At 35.3% G+C, this 22,649-nt stretch overlaps 1 protein-coding gene across 1 annotated transcript; it reads right to left on the minus strand.

Annotated features, from left to right (window-relative positions):
* Positions 1-1,490: 1,490 nt before the first annotated feature.
* LOC128990294 (TAF5-like RNA polymerase II p300/CBP-associated factor-associated factor 65 kDa subunit 5L) lies at positions 1,491-22,272 on the minus strand. Its single transcript, XM_054412620.1, has 12 exons — positions 22,144-22,272; positions 19,194-19,351; positions 18,161-18,415; positions 14,917-15,007; positions 13,208-13,297; positions 10,530-10,672; positions 9,587-9,754; positions 6,805-6,954; positions 5,126-5,273; positions 3,975-4,143; positions 2,919-3,102; positions 1,491-1,735 (listed from the first exon to the last, which is right to left on the minus strand). Exons 1-12 carry the CDS (start codon positions 22,249-22,251, stop codon positions 1,633-1,635), a joined length of 1,767 nt encoding a protein of 588 aa, XP_054268595.1. The 5' UTR covers positions 22,252-22,272; the 3' UTR covers positions 1,491-1,632.
* Positions 22,273-22,649: the final 377 nt, after the last annotated feature.

The raw sequence follows: 22,649 nt of genomic DNA on the forward strand, positions 1-22,649 counted from the left end.
TCAGCAAGTTTGGTTGGTTTGGTTATGACAGTTTAATTTTATAATTTGTCTTAATTTTATAATTAACTAGGCCTAATAGTGAAGTAAAAACTACGCGCTGTGCTCTCTACTACAACGCTGTTCACGGGGGAATTTTGAACTAAACTATGATGTCATCGTTGCCTCACTTATACCTCCCGTAAGTCAGACCCACACTATGCTAAAAACAGCAAAATTAGCTTATGGCTATTTATATTTAGATTTACATTAGGCGCATTCTGGGAACATGTCCCGGTGCACCAGTGCAGATTAACCGGTGACTTACTCACCGGTCTGCCCCGGGGCAAGAGTCTTGGTATCCCATAACGGTTAGTCACCGGTTTACGGTACACATTGGATTTACACATTGGATTTACACATCCACCTACTATTTGCTTTATAATATTTAAATCAAACAAACAGACTTGCCCTCACGGAATAATTATTTGAAAATTATTCGTTTATTACGTAATATAACCCCTCATTGAACAAATTATTCATTCATTGCGCAACATAACCTATAAAACTAATGAACCTTATTCGATGGACCCGCCATCTTACCGTAGCTGCATGCTGTTGTCCAAGAAACTGACCAATCAGAATCCGCCGGTGTATTATGCACCGTACAATTTCTCCGGTGCAAAAATTTTGCACCGGTGGAGGAAAAAGAGGAAATAGCTGTCAGCTAGGTTAACTCACCGGTCTCCCAGAACGACACATTTTGTGCACCGGTACATGTTCCCAGAACGCGCTCATTGTTTAGCAGTAAAAACAGCTGATTTAAATCATAAATATAAATTATATAGAGACACTAGCACATATAGTGGCCAAAAGGAGAACTGATAAGAGAGCTAGAGAAAATCAGCCGATAGTTCTTCCCTTGCTCTAAATCAGAGTTTGGAAATAATAATTTGAACAGAACATGCCTAGTTTACAACAATAATTTATTGAACCTTATAGAACTTGTGACTGACTTGAATGCTAGAACATTCAAAATATAAAATGTTCAATGAGCCAGGCCAACTGGTTACAGTAGAACCTCGATAACAAAACTCATGGGGATTATTAGATAAGACTTGTTATCAAGGTTAACTTGTTATCAAAGTTAGCAATAAAATGTGATTAGGGTTAAATGAATTCAAAGTGTTTTTTTTTTATAACACTTTGTCATCAAGGGTGACTTGTTACCAAGGTTCCATTGTGTTAATATCGGAGTATTATACCGAAACCAGCCAGACTACTTGGCTATAAGTTTATGGCTGTACACAGTTGTTACCTTAAGACCTGAATATGAAAGTGTTTGCACTATTACTGTACCAAAATCATGTACAAAATTTAAAAAAAAACTCAATAAAATAGATCCATTTGCCATTCCAACCATCATTAGAGCTAATAGGAAGGAGGAAGCTAACAATCACAATTTAATCTGTACCAACTTTTTATATCATAGTACATGTTGGGTGTTACATTTGACCAATAACACAACAAAATATCAATGAGTTATCCAAAGAGTTCAGTATAAACTATAATAGTCTCAAGTTTAGTTAGGTTAAAATAACAAATATGGTAAAAATCATAAAAAAAAAATTTATTTACAAATAAGGGATTACAGAGTCACTGTGTACCTACTGCCACTAGGTTACCCCTTGGAAGACATTGTAGATTCAATATTGACGAACAAATAGTCGAGTACTTGGCTGGTGGCTCAGCGTTCTCACTGAAACAGTGTGAATTCAATGATGCATGTTTTCATAATCTTACAACATATGGAAACATTAATGTGGTGAGATGGTATAAAAAACTAAAACAAATTATACTCTTGGAATGAATGCCATTCATTAGCTATTTATTACAATAGACAAGAGTTGTGTAGAACAGGTAGAAAGGACTGAATCACTTCTATTGCTTGAAAATAGAAAAGTAAAAACTAACATTTCAGACCAATGTCTAACTAGTGTACCGGGATTTTACTGTAATTTTATGACACAAATTGTTTGTCAATTGTGCGTTATGAATTTGTTAAAAAGTGTAAATAGAAATTAATCTCAAAGTGGTTGAAAACAAAATAACAAGACCTAAGATGTTTCTAAAACCACGAATGTAGCGAGAATAGTGAATACCACAGTGATACAATCATAACTGGGACTAGGCTATTTTTTTACTATCCCTGCTCTTTGTTTTTGTTAACGATGTCTCTGTCAACAGTTTTGGATTTTCAGTTCGGTTGTCAGAACAAAATTTCTAAACTGGATGCATCATCTGATATTTGAAATCAAATTCGTTAAATCCTTTTGTCTTCTGCTTTTGACAGATGAAGTTCACTGCCTGGCCCGTACAGTTCGGCCAAATTTTCTGTGAGCACGGACGGGTCGCTACTAGCCGAACTAAATCATTCGGGTACCGGTTACCCGGCAGTGATGGGAGTAGGGGCAATACACTAATGTTTTCACAAAAGTACCCCCGCCAACCCCCTTGCCTGGATGGGACCAGGCAAGGGACTAGATCTGGACGTGCGCACAGAAACGTTGGCCAAACTGTAACCAGTGTTACTGTTCCAAGGTAAGGGGGCTACAGGGCTAAATCCCTCCTACCTTGGACCCTGGAAAAATAAATAAACATTCATCTTGCTTAAAAACGTATCATAGGTTTTTGGAAACAGTTCCAGATATTAAAAAGGTACGTGGATGGTGCTACATAACAAGTGCAAAACATGAGGCAGTGATCGCAATTGACTCCAACAAATCAGATTCTCAGAGCATCTGCATTAGCCACTCGCTGTATTAAGATGAGTAAAATTAGACCAAATAACAGCAACATAAAATATGTAATTTACTTATCTTCTTACCAAATAAATTATATTCTTAAAGAGAGCATGAAAGAAACAAAATGAGTCGACTCACCTTTGAACGGGTTTAAAGTGCAAAGAAGAGTTCCACAATATGACAGAGCCGTCCAATGAGGCAGATGCGAGGATGTTGCTGTCTTTGCTCCAGTCCAGAGCTGTCACAGGCTGGGAGTGACCTCTCAACTCAGCCAACACTCCTCCAGATGCCAGATCCCACACTTTCACCTTCTTGTCCTCCCCTAAACAATGTAACAAGCTCAGTGACAAACAGACGTGTCTAGTGGGACAGACTTGAGGATGTTGCTGTCTTTGCTCCAGTCCAGAGCTGTCACAGGCTGGGAGTGGCCTCTCAACTCAGCCAACACTCCTCCAGATCCCACACTTTCACCTTCTTGTCCTCCCCTAAACAATGTAACAAGCTCAGTGACAAACAGACATGTGTCTAGTGGGACAGACTTGAGGATGTTGTTGTCTTTGCTCCAGTCCAGAGCTGTCACAGGCTGGGAGTGGCCTCTCAACTCAGCCAAGAATCCCCTGAACAATCTCAGTACACCCATGATTTTATCTTTCTATCGGCCTGTTGAATTGGTCGAATCTTCCCTGTTCTGCGACAATATCAAACATAGGCTATTGTTCTGTTTTGGGGTTTTATACAATTAACTTTTTATTCGACATTACTCTCGGACACTGAGAAATAATTCCAAATATATTCCAAGTTCTGTTCAATCACTGAAACCTTTTGACAAGTTCTATCATTGACTTATCGAAGCTATTTGGACAAGCTTTTACCAATATTTTATACAAGAAGAATGTAGCTGAATTAGCCAATTGCAGATGACGCTATAGATTAGAATTCCATTTCCTGTCTTGTTTTTTGTTTCTGAGGGTTGATGGGACATACAACTTAAAATAAGTCGTCCTATCAGTTTGACTTACTTAAAAATTGTAACGTATTAGACTGATATCAGTTAAATTTACATCAGCACACACTGTTGGTTCAATTCGACTTCGTTCATTTGATCTTAAAACCCGGGAAATGAAATGTCCAGCTCTGTATATAGTCCTAACCTGGACAAGAATTTACTCACAGTTTTAGGGGGGGAATAATTACCTGCAGACGCGAGATGTTGGCCGTTGGGACTGAAGGCTAGAGTGAGAACACTTCCAGAGTGACCTCCGTAGACCCTGACTAGACTGCCATCAGTGACAGACCACAGCCTTACAGAGCGATCCGCAGAGCCTGTAGCCACATAACTGCTGTTGGGGTGGAACTGGACACACTAAAACATAATATACGAGGGCTATCTAGAGAGTAGATTATTTTTTTTATTAAGAATAAAGAAATTGTAGGAAAAGCCACACTTAAATCCTACTTATCAATGTCACTGTAAAGATTTTAACATTTATCATATTAATGAATAATTATACAATTCCTTCCTTGTAAAATTCTAAAGCTTGCTACTTCAACCCCTTTGTCACTTGTTGCTTTAGCTGCACGTCATCATCGAAGATCTGCTATGTCAGCTGCTTCTTGATGGAACCAAGTGGTAGTCACATGGTGGAAGGTCCGGTAACTACAAGGTATGGTGGACGGGGAAACGACTCCCAATTAAATTATTCCAGAACTTCTCTTGTGTGGTTGTGGATTGTTTTACCTTTCTGAGCTGATTGTTATGCCTCGTTCCATGAAATCCACAAGAACAACACCCTTTCTGTTCCAAAAAACATACACCATAACCTTCCTTGTCGACATCGTTTCCAAACATTTTCATGGAGAATTTGTGTTCCCCCGTTCCATCGACTACAATTTGGTCTCACAGTTCACATGCTGACAGTGTATATGATATGTTCTTAAATGAACTACAGATTTCATTCATTGTTGTTGCAAGAAATGAGAGAGCGAATACCTGACCAAAAAGATGTTGCAATAGTTAGTGCAATGTCTTCAGATTCCTAAGTCTAGTTAAGATGATGTAGTTTGTGTTTTAATTTACTACTAGTCTAAGGATTTTATGACCACCCTACGAAGATGAGGTTGCAACTTCCTATCATGTAGGAAGCGCTACAAGGAGGAAGAAACAGCTGCAAGTTCACAATTTATCATTTAGTGCTCTGTGTCAGAAAGAAAAAGATCAAGAATAGCACTTAAACAAGGATATTAGGGGAAACAAAAGCAGGAAATATCATAGAGCTTTATTTTAAAATTAAAAAAAAATGTAATTTGCGATACATGCTACATGTTAACAATACAGGGTTACTTACATTGACATCTTGACAATGGCCAGCAAACATCCTGAGGGGATAAGTCCTATCAAGGCTCCACAGTCTGGCTGTGCGATCATGTGATCCAGTGGCAATGTACACTCCCAGCGAACTGACAGCTACACACCACACTGCATAGTTGTGACCTCTGGAAACAGACATTTTTTCATTTTTTGTTTATGTCCAACCTTCACATGCTAGAAGTAGGCTCTAGCCTGGATCCGTTTTCACTTTACTTCAGGTTAGATCTAGATGGTCTATGCATCACTTCGATCAAAAATCCATTGGTGGTTGGCAGGATTTGAGCCCGAGACCGAGATCCCACACTCTACCTCTTTTTATTTAGCTCACTCCCCAATTATAGAAAAAGAATTGTAAACCAAATATCTGTTTACCAGGATTTAGAATAAAAACAATAATATCAAGTCTTTTTACATCTTGTAATGACAAAATTTTAGATTTAAAAAACTTCTAAGGACAGTGCCACTGCCACACTATCCCGTTTAGCGGGATGCGTTTTTACCGCATTGACATTACCCTGTCACACCTTCCTGCTCTACCACAACATACATTAAGTGAAGAGCGCGAGCATCACATGCACTGTTGATAGCGACAACAGTAGGGATAAACTAGCAATCACATGGACAAACGTGCAGCACAACGGGATGGTGTTGCTGCTCTCATTTAACTGCATGTGTTTCACCTGTCGTCCCGCTACCCCGCAGCAGCATGCAGTGGATCCCATCAATATTCAATGGTGCTGTTAAGCAACCTCAAAAATGTGACTGCACCCATTAAAACCCAAGAGTTCAAATCATCCCGCCAAACGGGATAGTGTGGTGCCGGCCTAACAGACAGACAGAAAAGTAAATAAAGTAAAACGTATAAAAATACATGATACCTGTAACAGAAAATACCTGTTGTAGCGTATTAAGAATTGACCTGTCCATCAAACATCTAACAACACTTCGTATGGTCACCTACCTCCATTTAAGCCCCTTGTAAGTACGTTTAATGTGGATTTCACACGTATGGGGATCGAACAAGCACATGTAGAAATACCTCAATGCTACACTCGTCTGTAACGCTTTATCCAACTGAGCCACCAATTGGTTCCGGCCGAGTCAAGTGCTACCACAGTTATAATAGTGACACTAGTGCTTTCGGGTGTCATTCAAAGAATTACTTTGGCGCCAGTCTGTGTTTCGGCCTCGGCCGCCTGGTACTTGGAAAGAAGAGTTCTGTATGCTTCTTAGGCTAATGGGTTAATGCAAGGGTCACCAACCTTTTTCACTCAAGGGCCACATTGTGAACTTTTAAAGGAGAGGCCAGTCAAAATTTAGTGGAGAAAGTTAGGCCAGGCCCCCTCCAAATAACCCATAACTAAGTCATCTTTTAAGCAAACAACAGTGTTTTTCTTGCTTAAGTGTATTTACCGTTTAGTGAGTCAACAGTATAAGTGTTAATATATATGTTATAATAAATGGTGTCCAGGTGTCCAATGGAAGTTATAGAGGTTTGACAGCATTAGTGAGTTTAAAAATTTCACACGCCACCTGTTTTGGATCGTTTTACACTAGAGAAAAGGAGGAAATACATATATAATATTTTTTAAATCACTAGGTTAATGGGTTGAAATACAAACAAATAATAATTAAAATTTTGTAACATTTTCCCACCTGTAAATAGCAGCGCAGGAGTAGTCAGAGAGTTTCCAAGCTCTCATAGATGAGTCGTGTGACACTGATAGTAAGACATCGGCATCATGAAGGAACTCAACTCCTTGGACTGGACCACAATGTCCTCTCAGACTGCTCCATCTCTGCTCTCTGTGTTTAAAAAAGATTATTGTAGTTGTAGACCATCGTTGTCATGTCTTGCAGTCATGGTGCCATCGTAGACAATGTCTGGAGGTCACGGTGCCATTGTCGACATGTCTCGCGGTCACAGTGCCATCGTCGACATGTCTTGTGGTCACGGCAACTTTTTTCCACATGACTTGCGGTCACAATACGATCGTCGTCCCGCGTTCGCAGCTCCATCTTAAAAATCTACTGCAATCACGGCATCATTGTCACTTGTGACCATGTGAAATTGCTGACGCGATCGTCTGATCCCGTTTCAATGATCTGGAATATTTTTTCCTCTAAAATTTCAGGACCTGTCCATATAAATTAGGCTATTAAAAAAATAGTGAATATATCAAATTTGAAAATTTCAAGAAATACAAAATTCACGCATAATTCTCAGTTTGGCCTTGATTTTTTCTTTGTAGGTGGACAACCTGTTCGAGTTATCAGGCTAAAACACACACATATGTACACAAATATTGGAAGTATTAATCAATCAAATATCCTTTATATATAAAGTTTAGACAATATGACTTGAATAGCGTCATTAAACTAAACCTTAATAAAAGTTGAAAACTAAATAATTTATAAATTGTATCTTCTATATATTTAATACACAGTTGTAACACTGTTTTCTCAGTAATTACTGGACCGATCTGCAAGATTTATGTCTCAAATTAAAGGGGATAGTGTGTAGATTTGCCGAACTTCCTTAGAATTTACGTTTTTTCTAAGGGCTACGACCTACAGCCCTTTAAAGGTCGAGTCAATACAATTCTTATTGAAGAATATAATACTTAGTTAATAAATTATTCGTCAGCTGTAATGTTTGTCAGACATTTGTTATTATTTTTATAAACTCACTTTCAGTATGCAATTATATAAACACAAGATTTTGATCAAGGAAAGTGTATTTGTTAACTTATTTTTGAAATGTTTTAGTTTTCCTGCAAAGTGATCTGAAGGAAAGTGGTTATTGAGTTTAAGTTTGAGTATGGAATGTGAAATAATACCCATAGTAGGGAACGGAAACTTATTGTTTTGAGTCGGTCGTCAGTTTTCAAACCGTGCACGCGCTCTAAATGTTTTCGTGTATCCGTCCTGTGCTTATATGTGTATTATTTATTCAACCCCTGACGCAATGCAAATGAAGACAATTCGTGTTACATGTGACAAGACTATAGTTTAGTGTACCACTACGCACCTGACGATGGAGTCATCTCCGAAACGGCCATAGTGGAATATTACCCCTGATTGCGTTGACGGTAAGAACCATAGATATTATTATTATATTTGCACGCAATCTGCCACACTCAAGAATATATTATTGTTTTGATCAATATAATTTATTCTCTACGGCCACTAAGAATAATCATGGGCAAATCCGCTTGCAAGTTGTACATATAATTGCTAATGAGTGGGAAACATACAAACATTTTATAGTAGGTGACGAATCTTACTCAAGGTCAGTGTTAGACGTTCAGTGGTACCAAACTTTACCTTCTCGAGATGGCGAGTACGCTGGAATACGTGGAACTACAATATATCAGTGAACTTTTTTTTCAAGTACACAGGGAAGTTGCTTGAGAAACTGTGACTTACCATTCGGTTCCGGCGGAGAAGTATGTGACTTGATGTTTAATGGCAATGTTGACTCAGGTCATTATAGCGTTATAAAACTTTATAATTAACCCCAGGGTGTGAAAAGTACAAAAACAAAAAGAAAAGGTAATCATTAACCGGGCGTAAAGAGACATCCGAACGAAAAAAAATCAACATTTTGAGTTTATAGAAAATCTTATCAACAGCGACTATAAAAAAAATTTAAGGGTTGAAAGAGACAAAAACTATTTGAGTAAAATATAATACAAATCTGAATTTGAAATGGCCAGTTCTAAGTCTCACTTGAATCAACATCTTTCTGGTAGTGGTAGTCTACATTGTTTTAAAATCCACGACTCCTTTTCCATCAAATTGGACCGTTAATACCCTCTAAACACTGGACAAAGTATGCCCAACTTTATATATACGACGTAAACACAGCTTTTACTCACAGTATGGGTCAAAGATTCGTGAAATGCGACCAACTGTTGATGCGTGATTTACATGTAGACTAAGTGACTATCTTTATTCCATACAACAAATGTAATGAAAAAAAAACGACGAACATAGGAATATACTTGAGCAAATTATCTAAATATCATAAATAGCTGCTTATTAGGTTATCAGCATTGCCCAGTTCGTATACTATTTATTTTTCAAATGAGACTCGAATTAATATAAAACATTCATTTGGTTAAAATAATATATCGGTTTGATTAACATAAAATAGTTTATACAGGCAAACTATCAGTTCTATTTCATGTAAAAAATTAAACAACCCCTAAATAAAATACAAAGATAAACAGTATTTGTTAATTATTATTTCTTTTATTGCTGACAATATTCCCGTGGCGGAGCACGGGCGGTTAACTAGTAGGTATAATACAGTAATTGCTTATTCCCTAAATGAAAATCTTAAACATTGAATATTTTTCTCAACTTGTACAAGTTGAACATCAGTATTCAACCAATATATCCATGGAGATGTAGATGGTAAGTTAGTACTCACTGGACAAAGTGGTCTTGAGGAGGAGTGTTGGTGGCCAAAGGAACAGTTGAGTAGTGGGTGGACCCAGGGTTGATCTTGGACTCTGACAATGTCCACAACTTGAGTAGAGAGGATGAGTAGCCAGTGGCCATCAGTTTGCCTGACCTGGACACCCTGGCACAACACGCACTGGAAAATACCAAACATTCATTACTTGGCATGTACTAGATGATACAAGTCATTTTTTTATGCCCCACCTTCACATTATAGGACAGTTGGCTCCTAGAACCGTTTTCATATTACTTCAAGACCTAGGCAGTTGTGGCATTATAACTTACATAAAACCCATTTTGGTTATTGGTGAAATTTGAACCTACGTCGTCAGGGACTTAAGTCATGCACTGTACCACAAGACCAGCGTCCCTATGTGATAAATAGTACACCTATCACAGTTTGCTCAACATATCTATTAAGATTTTAAATACCAATCATAAACTAATATTAAACTTAATATTAGTATATACAAGGGCTATCAGTAAATTAAGGTCTCCTTGAGCTCCCGTCGCATCTATGCTAGCTTTATTAAGACCAACACCGTAATCCTAACTTCATTCACTACAGTACTATTTCAGCAGGTTCCCACCCCTATTGAACCTCAGCAACAGTCAGACTCAGACAGTGACAAATGTGACGTTGACAGAACACACACGCGCTACTGTGCCAGTCTACTACTGCCGTACAGTGTCGTCTACTGTCCGCCAAGCGAATGTAAATAGTTTAGTTTGGTGTTAAAGTAAATAAATTATATTTTAAATAAGTAAACTGTGCTCCTGACGATGCCACACATACTGGTGAAATGTTACATTGGCCTAAAAAACTTCAAGAACCTCGCAACCACAAAGTAATATTATATTGTTCTTGAAACTGGGAATACTTGAAAAAGATGATTAAGAGATTTAGTCACCTCTCGGAGTTGTTGAGTGTGTACAGCAGTAGGGGAGGAGGTGGAGTAGGACTCGCCCTCACTAGTTTGATAGCTTCTTGTAAATGTCGCATCTCTTTGTCGTCATGAGACTGTTGATACAGCGACTCCAGGTAGTCTGCATTCTGCAAAAACCAGTTTGAAATGAACAACAATCCCTCCGCCACAGCAAACCTCTAGAATAAGTGGATTCCCATTTACCTAACTAGATTTCCACTCAAATATTCCCTTAACCCTGTAGTCGCAGACAGCTCGGAATTATTTACGTACCCTCTGTCTCTCCCGCTCGGATGGCCACTAATGGTGGCCACTCATATTTCTCTGCCAACTCGGCAGCCATTTTGCCAGCTGTGCTTCGGCAGCTTTGAATTATTTTCTCGAGTTGTGTTCCAAATATGACATCAATCACTTTAAATAATGAATTAAATAATTATGAGTTTGTTAGAATGAATGTTATTAACAAAAAACTTAATTTAATAACCTCAAAAATATTTTGAACTATAACTTCAGGCTCACTGTTATAGATAGATTAAGTAATAATAAAACAAAAATACCATATTTTACTAGGCTCTCAGGAGTCAATTATTTTATTTAAAAAAAAAACAAACTAAATTATGCTATATGACAAAATTTGTGCCTTAAGTCTAATGTATATATTCCTCCCTGTAATGTGAACAAAAATTTTATTCAGATAAAATAAAAATTTAGCTAAAAATATCAAATATTTTATCACTCTACACACACTGCACTATGTGTTGTGGTTGAATCTTCTGCATTGGTTTGGTAAATAAGAAGCAAAATGAAATAATGTATTTTAATCATTTTATTGTGAAAAACGAGGAATTTGTATTGGCCAAAAGATACTAAATGAAATTTTTAGAAAATAATACTGGATTACTGGTAAAAAGAACAAAAACATCAAGTATATCTTAAATCTATCTTTGTAGAGTTCCTACCTTTTAAACACCATTTTATTACCATAAGTAAGTAAGTTGTTAGGCCTGAAACTGGGAAAATATTCCATAACATTTAAAGAGGCTAGGTACAGCTGAATTAAATGGTCAATAATACATAAAATATCAAACTTATTTAAAACATACTAATAATTGTTTTAAAAACATACTAGTAATTACAAAACCGTGCACAAATCTAAAACTGCGCAATCACTATAACTAGTTAAAAAGATATTGTGTAATAACTAATAAAGAAAACTGCCCTAAAAGGTTATAAATACTACCTCAATCCAACTTTGTAAACACTGAAACAAAAAGTAGTGACATGACGTGATGCATAGCGTTGGATTGATACGTTTTTTTTCCTTTTCTCGGCGGTAAAAAGGCGGGAATTGCATTTGCTGATGTAGTTTAAGAGTTACTCAATAGATTGCAGCACTCATCAGACATCCTACTATACCTATTATTAAACAAATATAAAAAAATTGTTGTGGGCACTGGCACAGGCCATCCGAGCAGAAGTCAGATTTTGTTATGGGCACAATGTGTGGCCATCCGAGCTGTGAGACACAACGTTGCCATTTTAACTCTGAGCTGACGCGATAATGGCGATGGCCACTATATGTGAACATCCGACTGCGTAGGACAGACGTTAAATGACCTCTCCGAGCGCAAAGGGTTAAAATTGAGAGATTTGTTTTCTATTTAAATAGCGTGAGTTTTAATGAATAGGTACTTATGTTTCCTGCTACAGGGAAGGTAATGAGACATTTTTAAAATTTAAATGTTGATCTAGCTAGTGTGAAATAAACAAAATTTTCAAATTGCTTAAAATATATTCATAAACAAACTACAACAGTTTATTTATTCAGGAATATTAGGAGATCCATAAGAATAACATACCGTAGCAATTTTTAACTAATACTTTTTTTAATTTTCTCTACAACTGTTAGGAATACAGTAACGCTTCAATTCTAAGCTCTAAAAAATTGTTAAGAAAGAAATTTGAAAATTTTATGTTTCTAGGGTCAAAAGTGGGAAAACCCAATTTTTACACCACAAAACCCCTGTTCCCATAATCCGATTGATCATGCTGGTTTGCCAACTCGTTCGAATAAACGTAGGTTTACACACTTGCACCAAACTTCATCAAAATGGGATAAATTTTGCTCCAGTTATCAAGCTATAAAACACACATATATATATGAATGTAAACGGAGGTTTTTTTTGGCCTCTGGGGACCTCAAAACAAAAATGTAAATCGGTCCCAGGTCCAGGTTTTACCATCAGACTTGAGGTAATAGCTTATTCTCTAAACGGGTAATTGGCTAATAAATGGTATCATCAAACTGACACATTCACCCCTTATAATCGGTAGAGGGGAGTGACGTTGATATTTTATGGGGAAAATCATAAAGATTGACTTTTAAAACTAATTTAAATGGTAACATAATTTTAACATTTGGTAAAGTCTGACCCACTGGGAAGGAGACAACGAGGGAGACAGAGAAAACGCTGGACGGATGAAGTAAAGAAAGATATGGCCAGGATGGAAGTTAATGAAGATACCGCAAGAGACAGTGCGACACGGAGGCAGTGTGTTGGTGAGGCCAAGTACCACTTAGGGTACAAATGGCCATGGGAGTAAGTAAGTAAGTAAATTACTGATTTTAGGGTAATAAATCTCTTATAAAACACTAGACAAACCTCATCAGAACTGATATCAGCCATATCATCATCACTTTCCAAAACACTCTCACTTGTTTGTACCTCAATATCAAACCAGGTCTGGAGCACCTGTAAAAGATTAAACCTTAAATAAATCATAAATAAAACACTTACTCTCTTACTGTCATGCAAGTTACTATTAAATAGTAAATACATTTATCAATTACAAGCATCCGGATGCACAAAAGGAAATTAAAATTCCCTGTACTTTTTTGTCACAATTGATGCACAAAAGGAAATTGAAATTACCTGTACTTTTTTGTCACAATTCATTTGGTCCTCTGCTAGATCATAAGTTTTAAAATGACACTTGAATTGTAAAAATTGGTTAAGTAGGACGGGTGAAAAAGGGATGTTACTGAGATAACCATTATTGTAATCTATATAATTAATACGCTACATGAAACTTTGTCGGATGAACTCCTCCGCCATTTCTAAACCGATTTTATCCATTGACGTCTCATTGGAAAGAGTGTGTCGCGTAGATTTGCAAACTGGCCTTACATTTTTGAAAAAGTCCCTTGGACTCTGCCCCAGTGGCTTTGAAAGTTCCCATGTTAACCTTATGGAGAACATAATTGTTTACATTTTCATCAGCTGTATAATTTAATTGCTGTTATTTATTTTTCAGTTCAATGAAACACATGGGTACATTTACTGATTTTGTTCAAATTAAATATTTACTATTTTAATTTACGTTAGTACATATTACAATGTAAAAAAACGAGAAAGCCTGGACAGTTTGATATATTTTACCAAATAAGAAAAATGAATTGACATACTAGTACTGTATTTCTTGAGAAATCATTGAAAGAACCAATTTGCCCATGGAAACATAGCAAAGTCATAGAACGCCACTAAGTAGAAGAAATAGAGATTTAAAAACAATTTACTATCCTTATCAACCTATATAATGAAGAACACCTACAATATGAAGAGTCCAACAAAAAAGTGAACAAGGATTTTAGTCGAAGTGCTACTATTTTGTAGAAAACACGGACTTAACTTTATGATGATTGGCAAACCATCTGAACGACATTAGACCTTTCAATTCTGCATTTTTTTCAGGTAAATATAATTTACGATATAACAGTAACTAGCCAATTGATGCAAATAAAATTGCGACAGAGAGGTTATGCAGAAAATCAGGTAGTTCTTAAAATCATGTAAACAACATGTTATCGCTATAAAAAATTGACTGAAATTTGTAAACGTACTGGCAACAATGGGTGGTGCCATGCAGACTACATTATCATTGACGAAGATCAACACAGACAACCTAATACGGCTATAAGTGGGAAACATTTAAAAAACCAGATCAGCTTTTGAAAAATTATAAAATATTTACAAGAGATGTTGATTATATGGAACTGTTAGGTACGTAAATCTATGAGTTGAGTCTTTTAAACTCATCGGAAATTATGATGACTATTATTTGTTCTGAAATAACTACTTTACTTCTTTGCAATTGCTCGATTTCGAGCAACATGTATACTAGTAAGTACATTATTAGCCAAAATATACAGTCCTGAAACTGAATCAGCTGTTACCATTTCAGTAGGCTACTGTTTATTTTGGCTAATAAATACTGTATATAATAATAGATTTTAGATTTGTTTAAAAATAAAAATGGAGTTCTTACATTAAATTATTATAGGTAGCTTAGAGGTGAAAATCCTTGAACCAACCTGTAGAAGAATCACATGGCTCTGTGTTGCCAAATATTTTTTTAGAGCTGCCATGGTAGTAGTGCTGATTTTCATTTGATACTTACATGACCTAAAACATACAGACACGTTTAGTTTGTTTACGACTTATTAATTAAAGTGCATGTTGAAAACAATTATCCGTACCTGTGTCACATTTATTATTACGTCGCTTGCAATACAAACGGGGTTGGGGGTAGACTAGTGACATTTACTGCCAATGGTGATGCTATTAAACAATACAACCAGAGTAAAAACTTTAAACACATCAAAATTATGATATTGCTGAAGTACAGTAAGCCAGATGAAAACAAGTAAGTAAACATTATTGTAGTTTACACAACGTTTGTGTGAAGATAGTGTTAACGACAAGAGTAGAAAATTTAAGGTAGGAGCCTTTTTGTTTATAGCCTCTCATTGCCATGGACAGTGATGCAACGAAACATTGTACCAAACACTAATTGCACCCCTAAGACTCAACAATTAAATTGGCCTTCAGTTGATTAGTTGAAGCCCGATCATTAAATTTTTTTATGTCTTCTCTCTCAATTCTTGAACTTCATTATAGTAGATAAGAGTAGTTTGTGCACTATTTATTCACTATTGTAGTTGCCATTATTTAACTATTTATTTATTTATTATATTTGCCTGTTTTTGTGCATGGTGTGATTTAAGCTAAGTCAACCCAGTTTACTAACTGGGACTGTTAGCCTAACTGATTGTTGCCAGATGATTATTATATGACTTGTCTGATTGCATGTAACTGCATGTTTAAAAGACCAAATAAAATTCTCATTCTCATTCTCATTGGTCCATTACCCGTGTTGTTATGAGTAAAACTATGCTGTTATGAAAGTAAACAATGCTGTTATTGGATACCTTTCAATTCTGAGAACTGAAATAAAACGGCTAACTTTAAAAAACAGTCATAGGTATAAGTGATTAATGTGATTATGCAAACATTTAAGTGGAAGCAATCAGATTTTGGTAGGCCTACAAGTAATTTATGAGTGAAAATTTAAAAACGTACGTTTTCATGTCCCTGGCCTTTTACTTTGTAGATACTGGATTTTTAGTTTATTATTATGTGTTTTAATATTTTTTGGGACGGGGGCAACATGTTACACACATTTATTTGGTTTTAAATAGGTTCTAGGTATTTTTTTCGTATTTTTAAAGTCTCGAAATTCACGACCATGACGTGTCCCTAGGGCACATTTTCCAACTTTCACACTGTTTTTAGACTAATTATTCATGCCGAAATATATAAAGCCATATTTTTATGTCATCAATGGTTATTAAACTTACAAAAAAGGAGCATGTTATAATTTTATTGTCATTACAAACTGACTACCATGACAAAATAAGTCTGTCCCTCGATTTGGCGTCACGACCATTTGGGAAAATTTTTCAACTTTGGAGTACGATAGTGGCAAGCCTGGCGTCGATGGAGTCAGTTGGTTTTAGAGACTAGTTCGGGGTGTACGTCAGGATTGTAGTGCCGGTCGTTTTGAGTTGAAAGGAGGAATTACAAGATTAATAAAGGAAAGACTGTGTTTTTTGTAATTTTGGTGTGTCCATGACCGTACGTAGTCATTCGATGAAGTAGACATGGTGTTAATTTTTGTTTATAAGATATTTCAATTGCTAGATTAACGTAGAAGTCCACTTTGTATCCTCGAACATGAGGTACAGGGCTACCGCCAGAACAGAGCCAAATAACACGTAATTTCACGACCAAAGTTTCACGACCATCGCGGGTTTTTTCACGACCAATCCAGCATTATGGATTATAGTGTGTTTGGTCGTGACAATAACTTTAATATAATTGTAAATTGAACAGTTTAGTTCAATTGAAACGAAACACATATTTTTATTATAACTAACAGGATAATTGAAGGATTGTTTAGAAAGATTTAGATTGTTCCAGACAATTCACAACCGTACCGCTTGTCCCTGACCATCACGTTTATGATTTCTATCATAAAAATTTCAAAAATTAAAATATCGTCATATTTCAATGTTTTATACACAAAAGAAGCACACCTCTATACAAACATAACGATTTTTCGGGTCTCAGGTAAGTTTCTTCGGAGTTATACAAACTTAAAAAGATTTTATTGGCTTTTTTTCAATTTTTTGAGTTTTTTTATTTTTTTCTAGAAAGACCAAATATACCAAAAGCTCAGTGACCTTTTTATTGTATAATGGTCATAAAAGTAAATTAGTTTATAGCAAAAAATAGTTATAAAAATAATATTAACTATTTTTAATATTCATTTAAACGTCCGTTATGGTCGTGACAGGATTTTGTGTTTTTCAAATAAAGATGCTCTTTTAAAAAGAAACTACCAAAGATATTGCGTTACCATGGACATTTTATGAAACTTCAAATGATAATGAAATAAAAAAAATAATAAAAGTTTTGAAAAAAGGGGAAAAGAATTTGCAAAGTGCTTTTCCTGAAAACGTACGTTTTTAAATTTTCACTCTTATATATGTGCAACAATAAAATGTGTAATGCGAATAAAATATGCAAACGTTTATATAATATGCAACATAGGACATGGACCCAACCCTTATGCACCCAACCCCCGTTCACCTTGCCCAGAACTATCTTTCTTTTACATTACAGTAGACTCCCTCTTATCCGGGCTCCTCGGGACCAAGCCCAGTCCGGATAACGGGTTTTCTGGTTAAACCGACGTCCCCAAAAACTCGTCAAAACGGACGGTTTAAATGTGTATTTTACTTAAATTTATGAGAGCATTGTATTTAGACACGTGATCACTGGTCTCAAATCTTTCCCACGAAAACGGTCGTTTCAGTACCGCCCACTTCCTGCCGATCTATTCCGGTTAAACCGATGTGCTGATAAAAATTGTCCGGTTAAAGAGATGTCATTTCTGCCGAGTGCATTCCGTTTAAACCGATGTACGGTTAAAAGGTGTACGGATAAGAGAGAGTCTACTGTAGTGTATAAAATAAAAATAAAAAAGTTTTTTGGGGAAATTACAGTTAAATAGTGGACAATACGAAAGGATCGTTTTCGACCTCTGTAGTAGTGCGAGTCCCAGAGTGTTCAGGGTACAGAAAATACCCCATAATTTATGTTGTAATGCAAAACTAACTATCACAATTAATTTAACAGGCATAGATACTAAATGTTCCTAAAGTTCATTACTTTAACACAGTTTGAAAACTTACTTGAACACCGTATATTTACCTAAATGCTTTAATCAATGGTTTGCTATCAATATCTTGAGTTGTAAATACTGTTGACAGTTCTTCAATAATGTCTCTGTAGTTTTCATTAGCTAAGAAAAGTTCTTGGTGACGTTTCAAAAATTTTGAAGTTGCTTGTCGGTCTAGTCCTCCTCTTAGTATTTCCAAATACAGGTGGCAAAGCAATGGAAACAGCATCGTCTGAAGTTCATGCTTACACTTTCCTTCTGGTAAGTCTACTATCCATGACTTTAGCCTGCAAAAGAAAGTATGTATTAGACTAAACATGATATATTATTAGATGTAGGCTATTTGTAGATTTTTAGGTATGTCCCCAGGTTATAAGTAAAATATATTTCTGCAAAATTTACAAACCTATAATAACTTAAAATAGTTAGGCCTACACTATATGGAAATATTATAACGGTTTAGTTTCACAATCCGCACTAAACCAGAAAGGTAACAGAAAAAAAGCTAGCATCAGTTTTACACTGGCGTAAGTTGAAACATTAAACACATTCAAATTACAGTCCTTTCTCACTGAACTGTCCTACTAGGCTACTTTTGTTAACTATCGTACTATAGCGGTTCTTCTTTCAATCTCTTATTTTACTGACATTAAATTTTGAGCTAACTTACTTTTAAAATTTAAAAGTAGCTCAAGATAATAAGTTTCCTCTTTTTCTAAACTCTTCAAGGCTTTCAGTTTTTCCATTAAAACCACCTGCAAGGAGGTATGAAGTTATGATGAGGTGACTAACTTTGTTGTATGCAACGTCAGATGAAACAGTATGGTGAAGTATAAACACCTTGTGGTGGCTTACTTTTAAGTAGGCTAGGTAGGCTACAGACGAGTGCAAAAGTGGATTGTCTAGACTCACCCACTACATTGTTTAGTTAAGTTAGGCCACAAAGAAATAATAACTTACAGTATTGGGGTTATTATTTTCCATCACATAATCAAGTTAATGAGTTACCGGTACTCTGAAAGCAAAATAACATTTTATGAAGTTGAAAGTTAAAGTCCATCTTACTTTGTGAATTGTTGTTCGGCTAGTGTAATGTCGTTGCTTATTGTGCTGAAAATTATAGAATTTAGTCGGGAGGCATCTTTCTCTACGGCTGCAGCTAAGGTCATTTGCTTGCAGGACTGACTTAAAACCAGATCTGATTTCCTGAAGTGATCCGCATCCTGGAAGAAAATTTAAATTAGATTACAGCTCGTTTACAGCTAGAATAGTATTTATTGATCAAGTAATCAAGTATTTTATTGGTCATTAAATAATCATAGATTAGGACAATAGACCTCGTCAGAGACACACATATAAAACAATAGCGATACATTATCACAGTCACATTTTTGCATACAAAATAGAAAGGCTATCATATCACAGACGTTACAATAAATAAATAGCTGTACAGTTAAATAGATAGAAAAAAACATGCATAGAGTTATAAGATGAATAAGAATACTGAATAAAATATAATGACTAGAATATCATGTTGGCACTTTCTACAAAAAACTCATTCAAGTCATAACAGGGGTGGTCCATAAGCCATTCTAACAACTTGTTTATTTATTTATTCATATCAACGGATACACCATTTACAAAATATGTGTTTTAAGCACATGAGCAGAATGAAAAGATAACAAAAAAAAATAACAAGATAAGTAACATAATGACCATGAAACAAAGCAGCATTGCAACAAAAATAATAACAAGAAAACAACAACGTGGCAAAAAATTACAGATAATAACATTAACAAAGTATTGTACAGATAATAACAAAAAAAATTTTTATTAATTTGGACTTCAGAAAAAGCATAGTAGTCGGAGAAATATAGGATATGACCTTAAAAAAATTGCAAGAAAACGTTTTATGGTTTTATTTTGTAGAGTTGGGTTTGCAGAATGACATACTAAAAGTTGCCAAAAATCGGTGCACGAGAAATCCACTAAAATCAAAATTTAACATGGCGGCTTTTTCCAACATTGGGCAAATTAAAAAAAACATATTTCACATGCATTTGTTATGCACATTTTTTGAGATATTGACTTGGGACCACCGCCTGTATTTATTGGGTGGTTAGTACTTCATTTTTATAGGAAACATGTTTTTGGCCGCCATCTTGGATCCGCCATATTGGACATAGATATTTTTTTTTCAATATAATGATAGTGTTGTGACACATCATTATCAACTACATTTTTACACTGATTTCAATGCCGAAATCCGTTTTTAAATATCTTTATTCATTTAGAAGATATATTCAAACGAAAACTCTCCACCATACATTTCTTATGGACGTTTCGTAGTTTGATAATTGTTTTAAAAATTATTTTTCTTATATCTCCAGTTCTTATTGACGCTTGTAGTTCATTCTAGGCTTAAAATATTCAGTAATGTAAGGGCTTTCATTTGAGCTCTTGATCATTAAAATCAGACGAGTTAAAGACCAGCTACGAACCTCAGAACAATATTAAATTTAACTTTTTAGAAATATATTTTTATTAAAAGGTTTATAACTCGGGTTGTTAATACGACACAAAGTTATTTTTGGTCTCAAATTACTCAGTAAATGTTTGGCTTTGATTTTATTGATCATTAAACAAAATCTGACAATTTTAAAATGAGTCATGGACCATAATTTAACATTAAAATGTATTTATATTGAAATTTGTCTTTAGTTAAAGACGTATATCCCCAATTCTAAATAACTCCCAAAACTCTTTATAGTCTTAAATAATTCGCCAAATTATTGACTTTTATTTAAGCTATGGATTACTTTCCGGGAGTTATTAGGGTTGGGGATATATGTCCTCAACTAAAGACAAATTCCAAAATAAATACATTTTAATGTTAAATTAAGAACCATGACTCATTTTAAAATTGTCAGATTTTGTTTAGTGATTAATAAAATCAAAGCTAAACATTCACTGAGTAATTTGAGACCAGAAAGAACTTGGTGACGTGTTATCCCTATGTAAGTTTGTTTAGTTTGCTTGGACTATAGGAGATTTTGAAAATAACAACAATAAATATCTCCTCAAGATTTAACAAAATATAAACTATGATGACATTAAGTTCTACGTGAAAAAATAACAACAAACAACAATAAATCTATGAATGAATAACAAGAATAAAAGAGATTTAGGAAAAACAAACAAACATCAGCTACAAAACAGGCATAACAAAGATAATGTTGGAGCATATTCTTCTGAAGGAAGACAACTGTTCATTGAAGAAGTCAACTTGTGATCCGACTTCGTTTCCAAGACGCTGCAATCTGGCCAATCCACAATTGAGAGAGTAGTTAGTTGGTAAGTAACTTGTGTTTGATTTGTTTGCTTGATAGGCCTAGCCAGGTGTTAGGAAGGGCGTTTACAATTTTAACTGATCCACAAATTGTTATGCATGTAATTGATTGTACAAATAGCGATTTTGCCGTAAACAAATAAATAAATTAAATTAGATCTTGTAGTTTTAGTTTTTGTTACCTAAATATGCCTACAAATTGTTAGCCCTCAGAATGGAAATATCTATCAAGGTATTTATGTACCTAACTTATGTAAAATGCCTCAGTGCACTCCATGTTTGATAAACTTTAACTTAACAGTCAATAATTATTAAATGAAAGGTTCTCTGCAGAACTGTACCCCTCCAAGTAAGCTTTGATATGTAAAAACTGATTTCTGATAAATTGGATGATGACACTTAAGTTAACAGGTTAGGCATAACTTAGGCCTACTCACAATAATAAAAAAATTGCATGAAGGTTTAATAATAGAATCGATAGTTTCAATTAGCATTACCCAGTTAAGAAACTGTATCCGGATACAAACGAAAAAAATATGATTATGTAAAAAAATAATCCACTAATATTTTTTTTGGCAAACTATCATAAAGACATTAATTCCTAACTTGCAATAGGCCTAAGTCTCCCAAGAATGTTTATTTAAGGTTAGGACTAGGCCTACTTACCATATAATGTCTTCTTCTTAAGTACGAATTTAGAGCACTTTTTACCAGATCATTACCTGATCGTTTTTTAAAGTCATTTTCATAAACATTTACATACGTACAGTTCATGTCTTGAAATAATTGTATTGTTTCTTGTAACTTGGTTGAGTTGATTAGCTAGCTATAGCTAAGGTGATCATTACGACCACTGCCACTGTGAGCTAAAATTATTATAACTGGAGGTAGCACTGCCATGGCAGAAGTCTGTCAAAAGCGTGTCGCTGATTTTGTTAGGTTGGTATAGCAGTGAGTTTTTTTATCCAATAACATGGCTTCTATAACTTGGTTGGTATAGCAGTGAGTTTTCTTATCCAATAACATGGCTTCTTATAACTCACACCTCACGCAAACATGGCAGCTGGCGACACGCATCTTTGACATTCAGTGCTACCTCCAGTTAGAATTATAGCTCAGTGATTACGACAGGTTCATTTCATTCTGATTCTGAACTGACACAGTGACACTTG

Source organism: Macrosteles quadrilineatus, unplaced genomic scaffold, assembly GCF_028750875.1.
Source record: "Macrosteles quadrilineatus isolate MER2022 unplaced genomic scaffold, UCM_ALF_1.0 Scaffold_3__2_contigs__length_128488019, whole genome shotgun sequence".
In the NCBI taxonomy this organism is placed as follows: Eukaryota; Metazoa; Arthropoda; class Insecta; order Hemiptera; family Cicadellidae; genus Macrosteles; species Macrosteles quadrilineatus.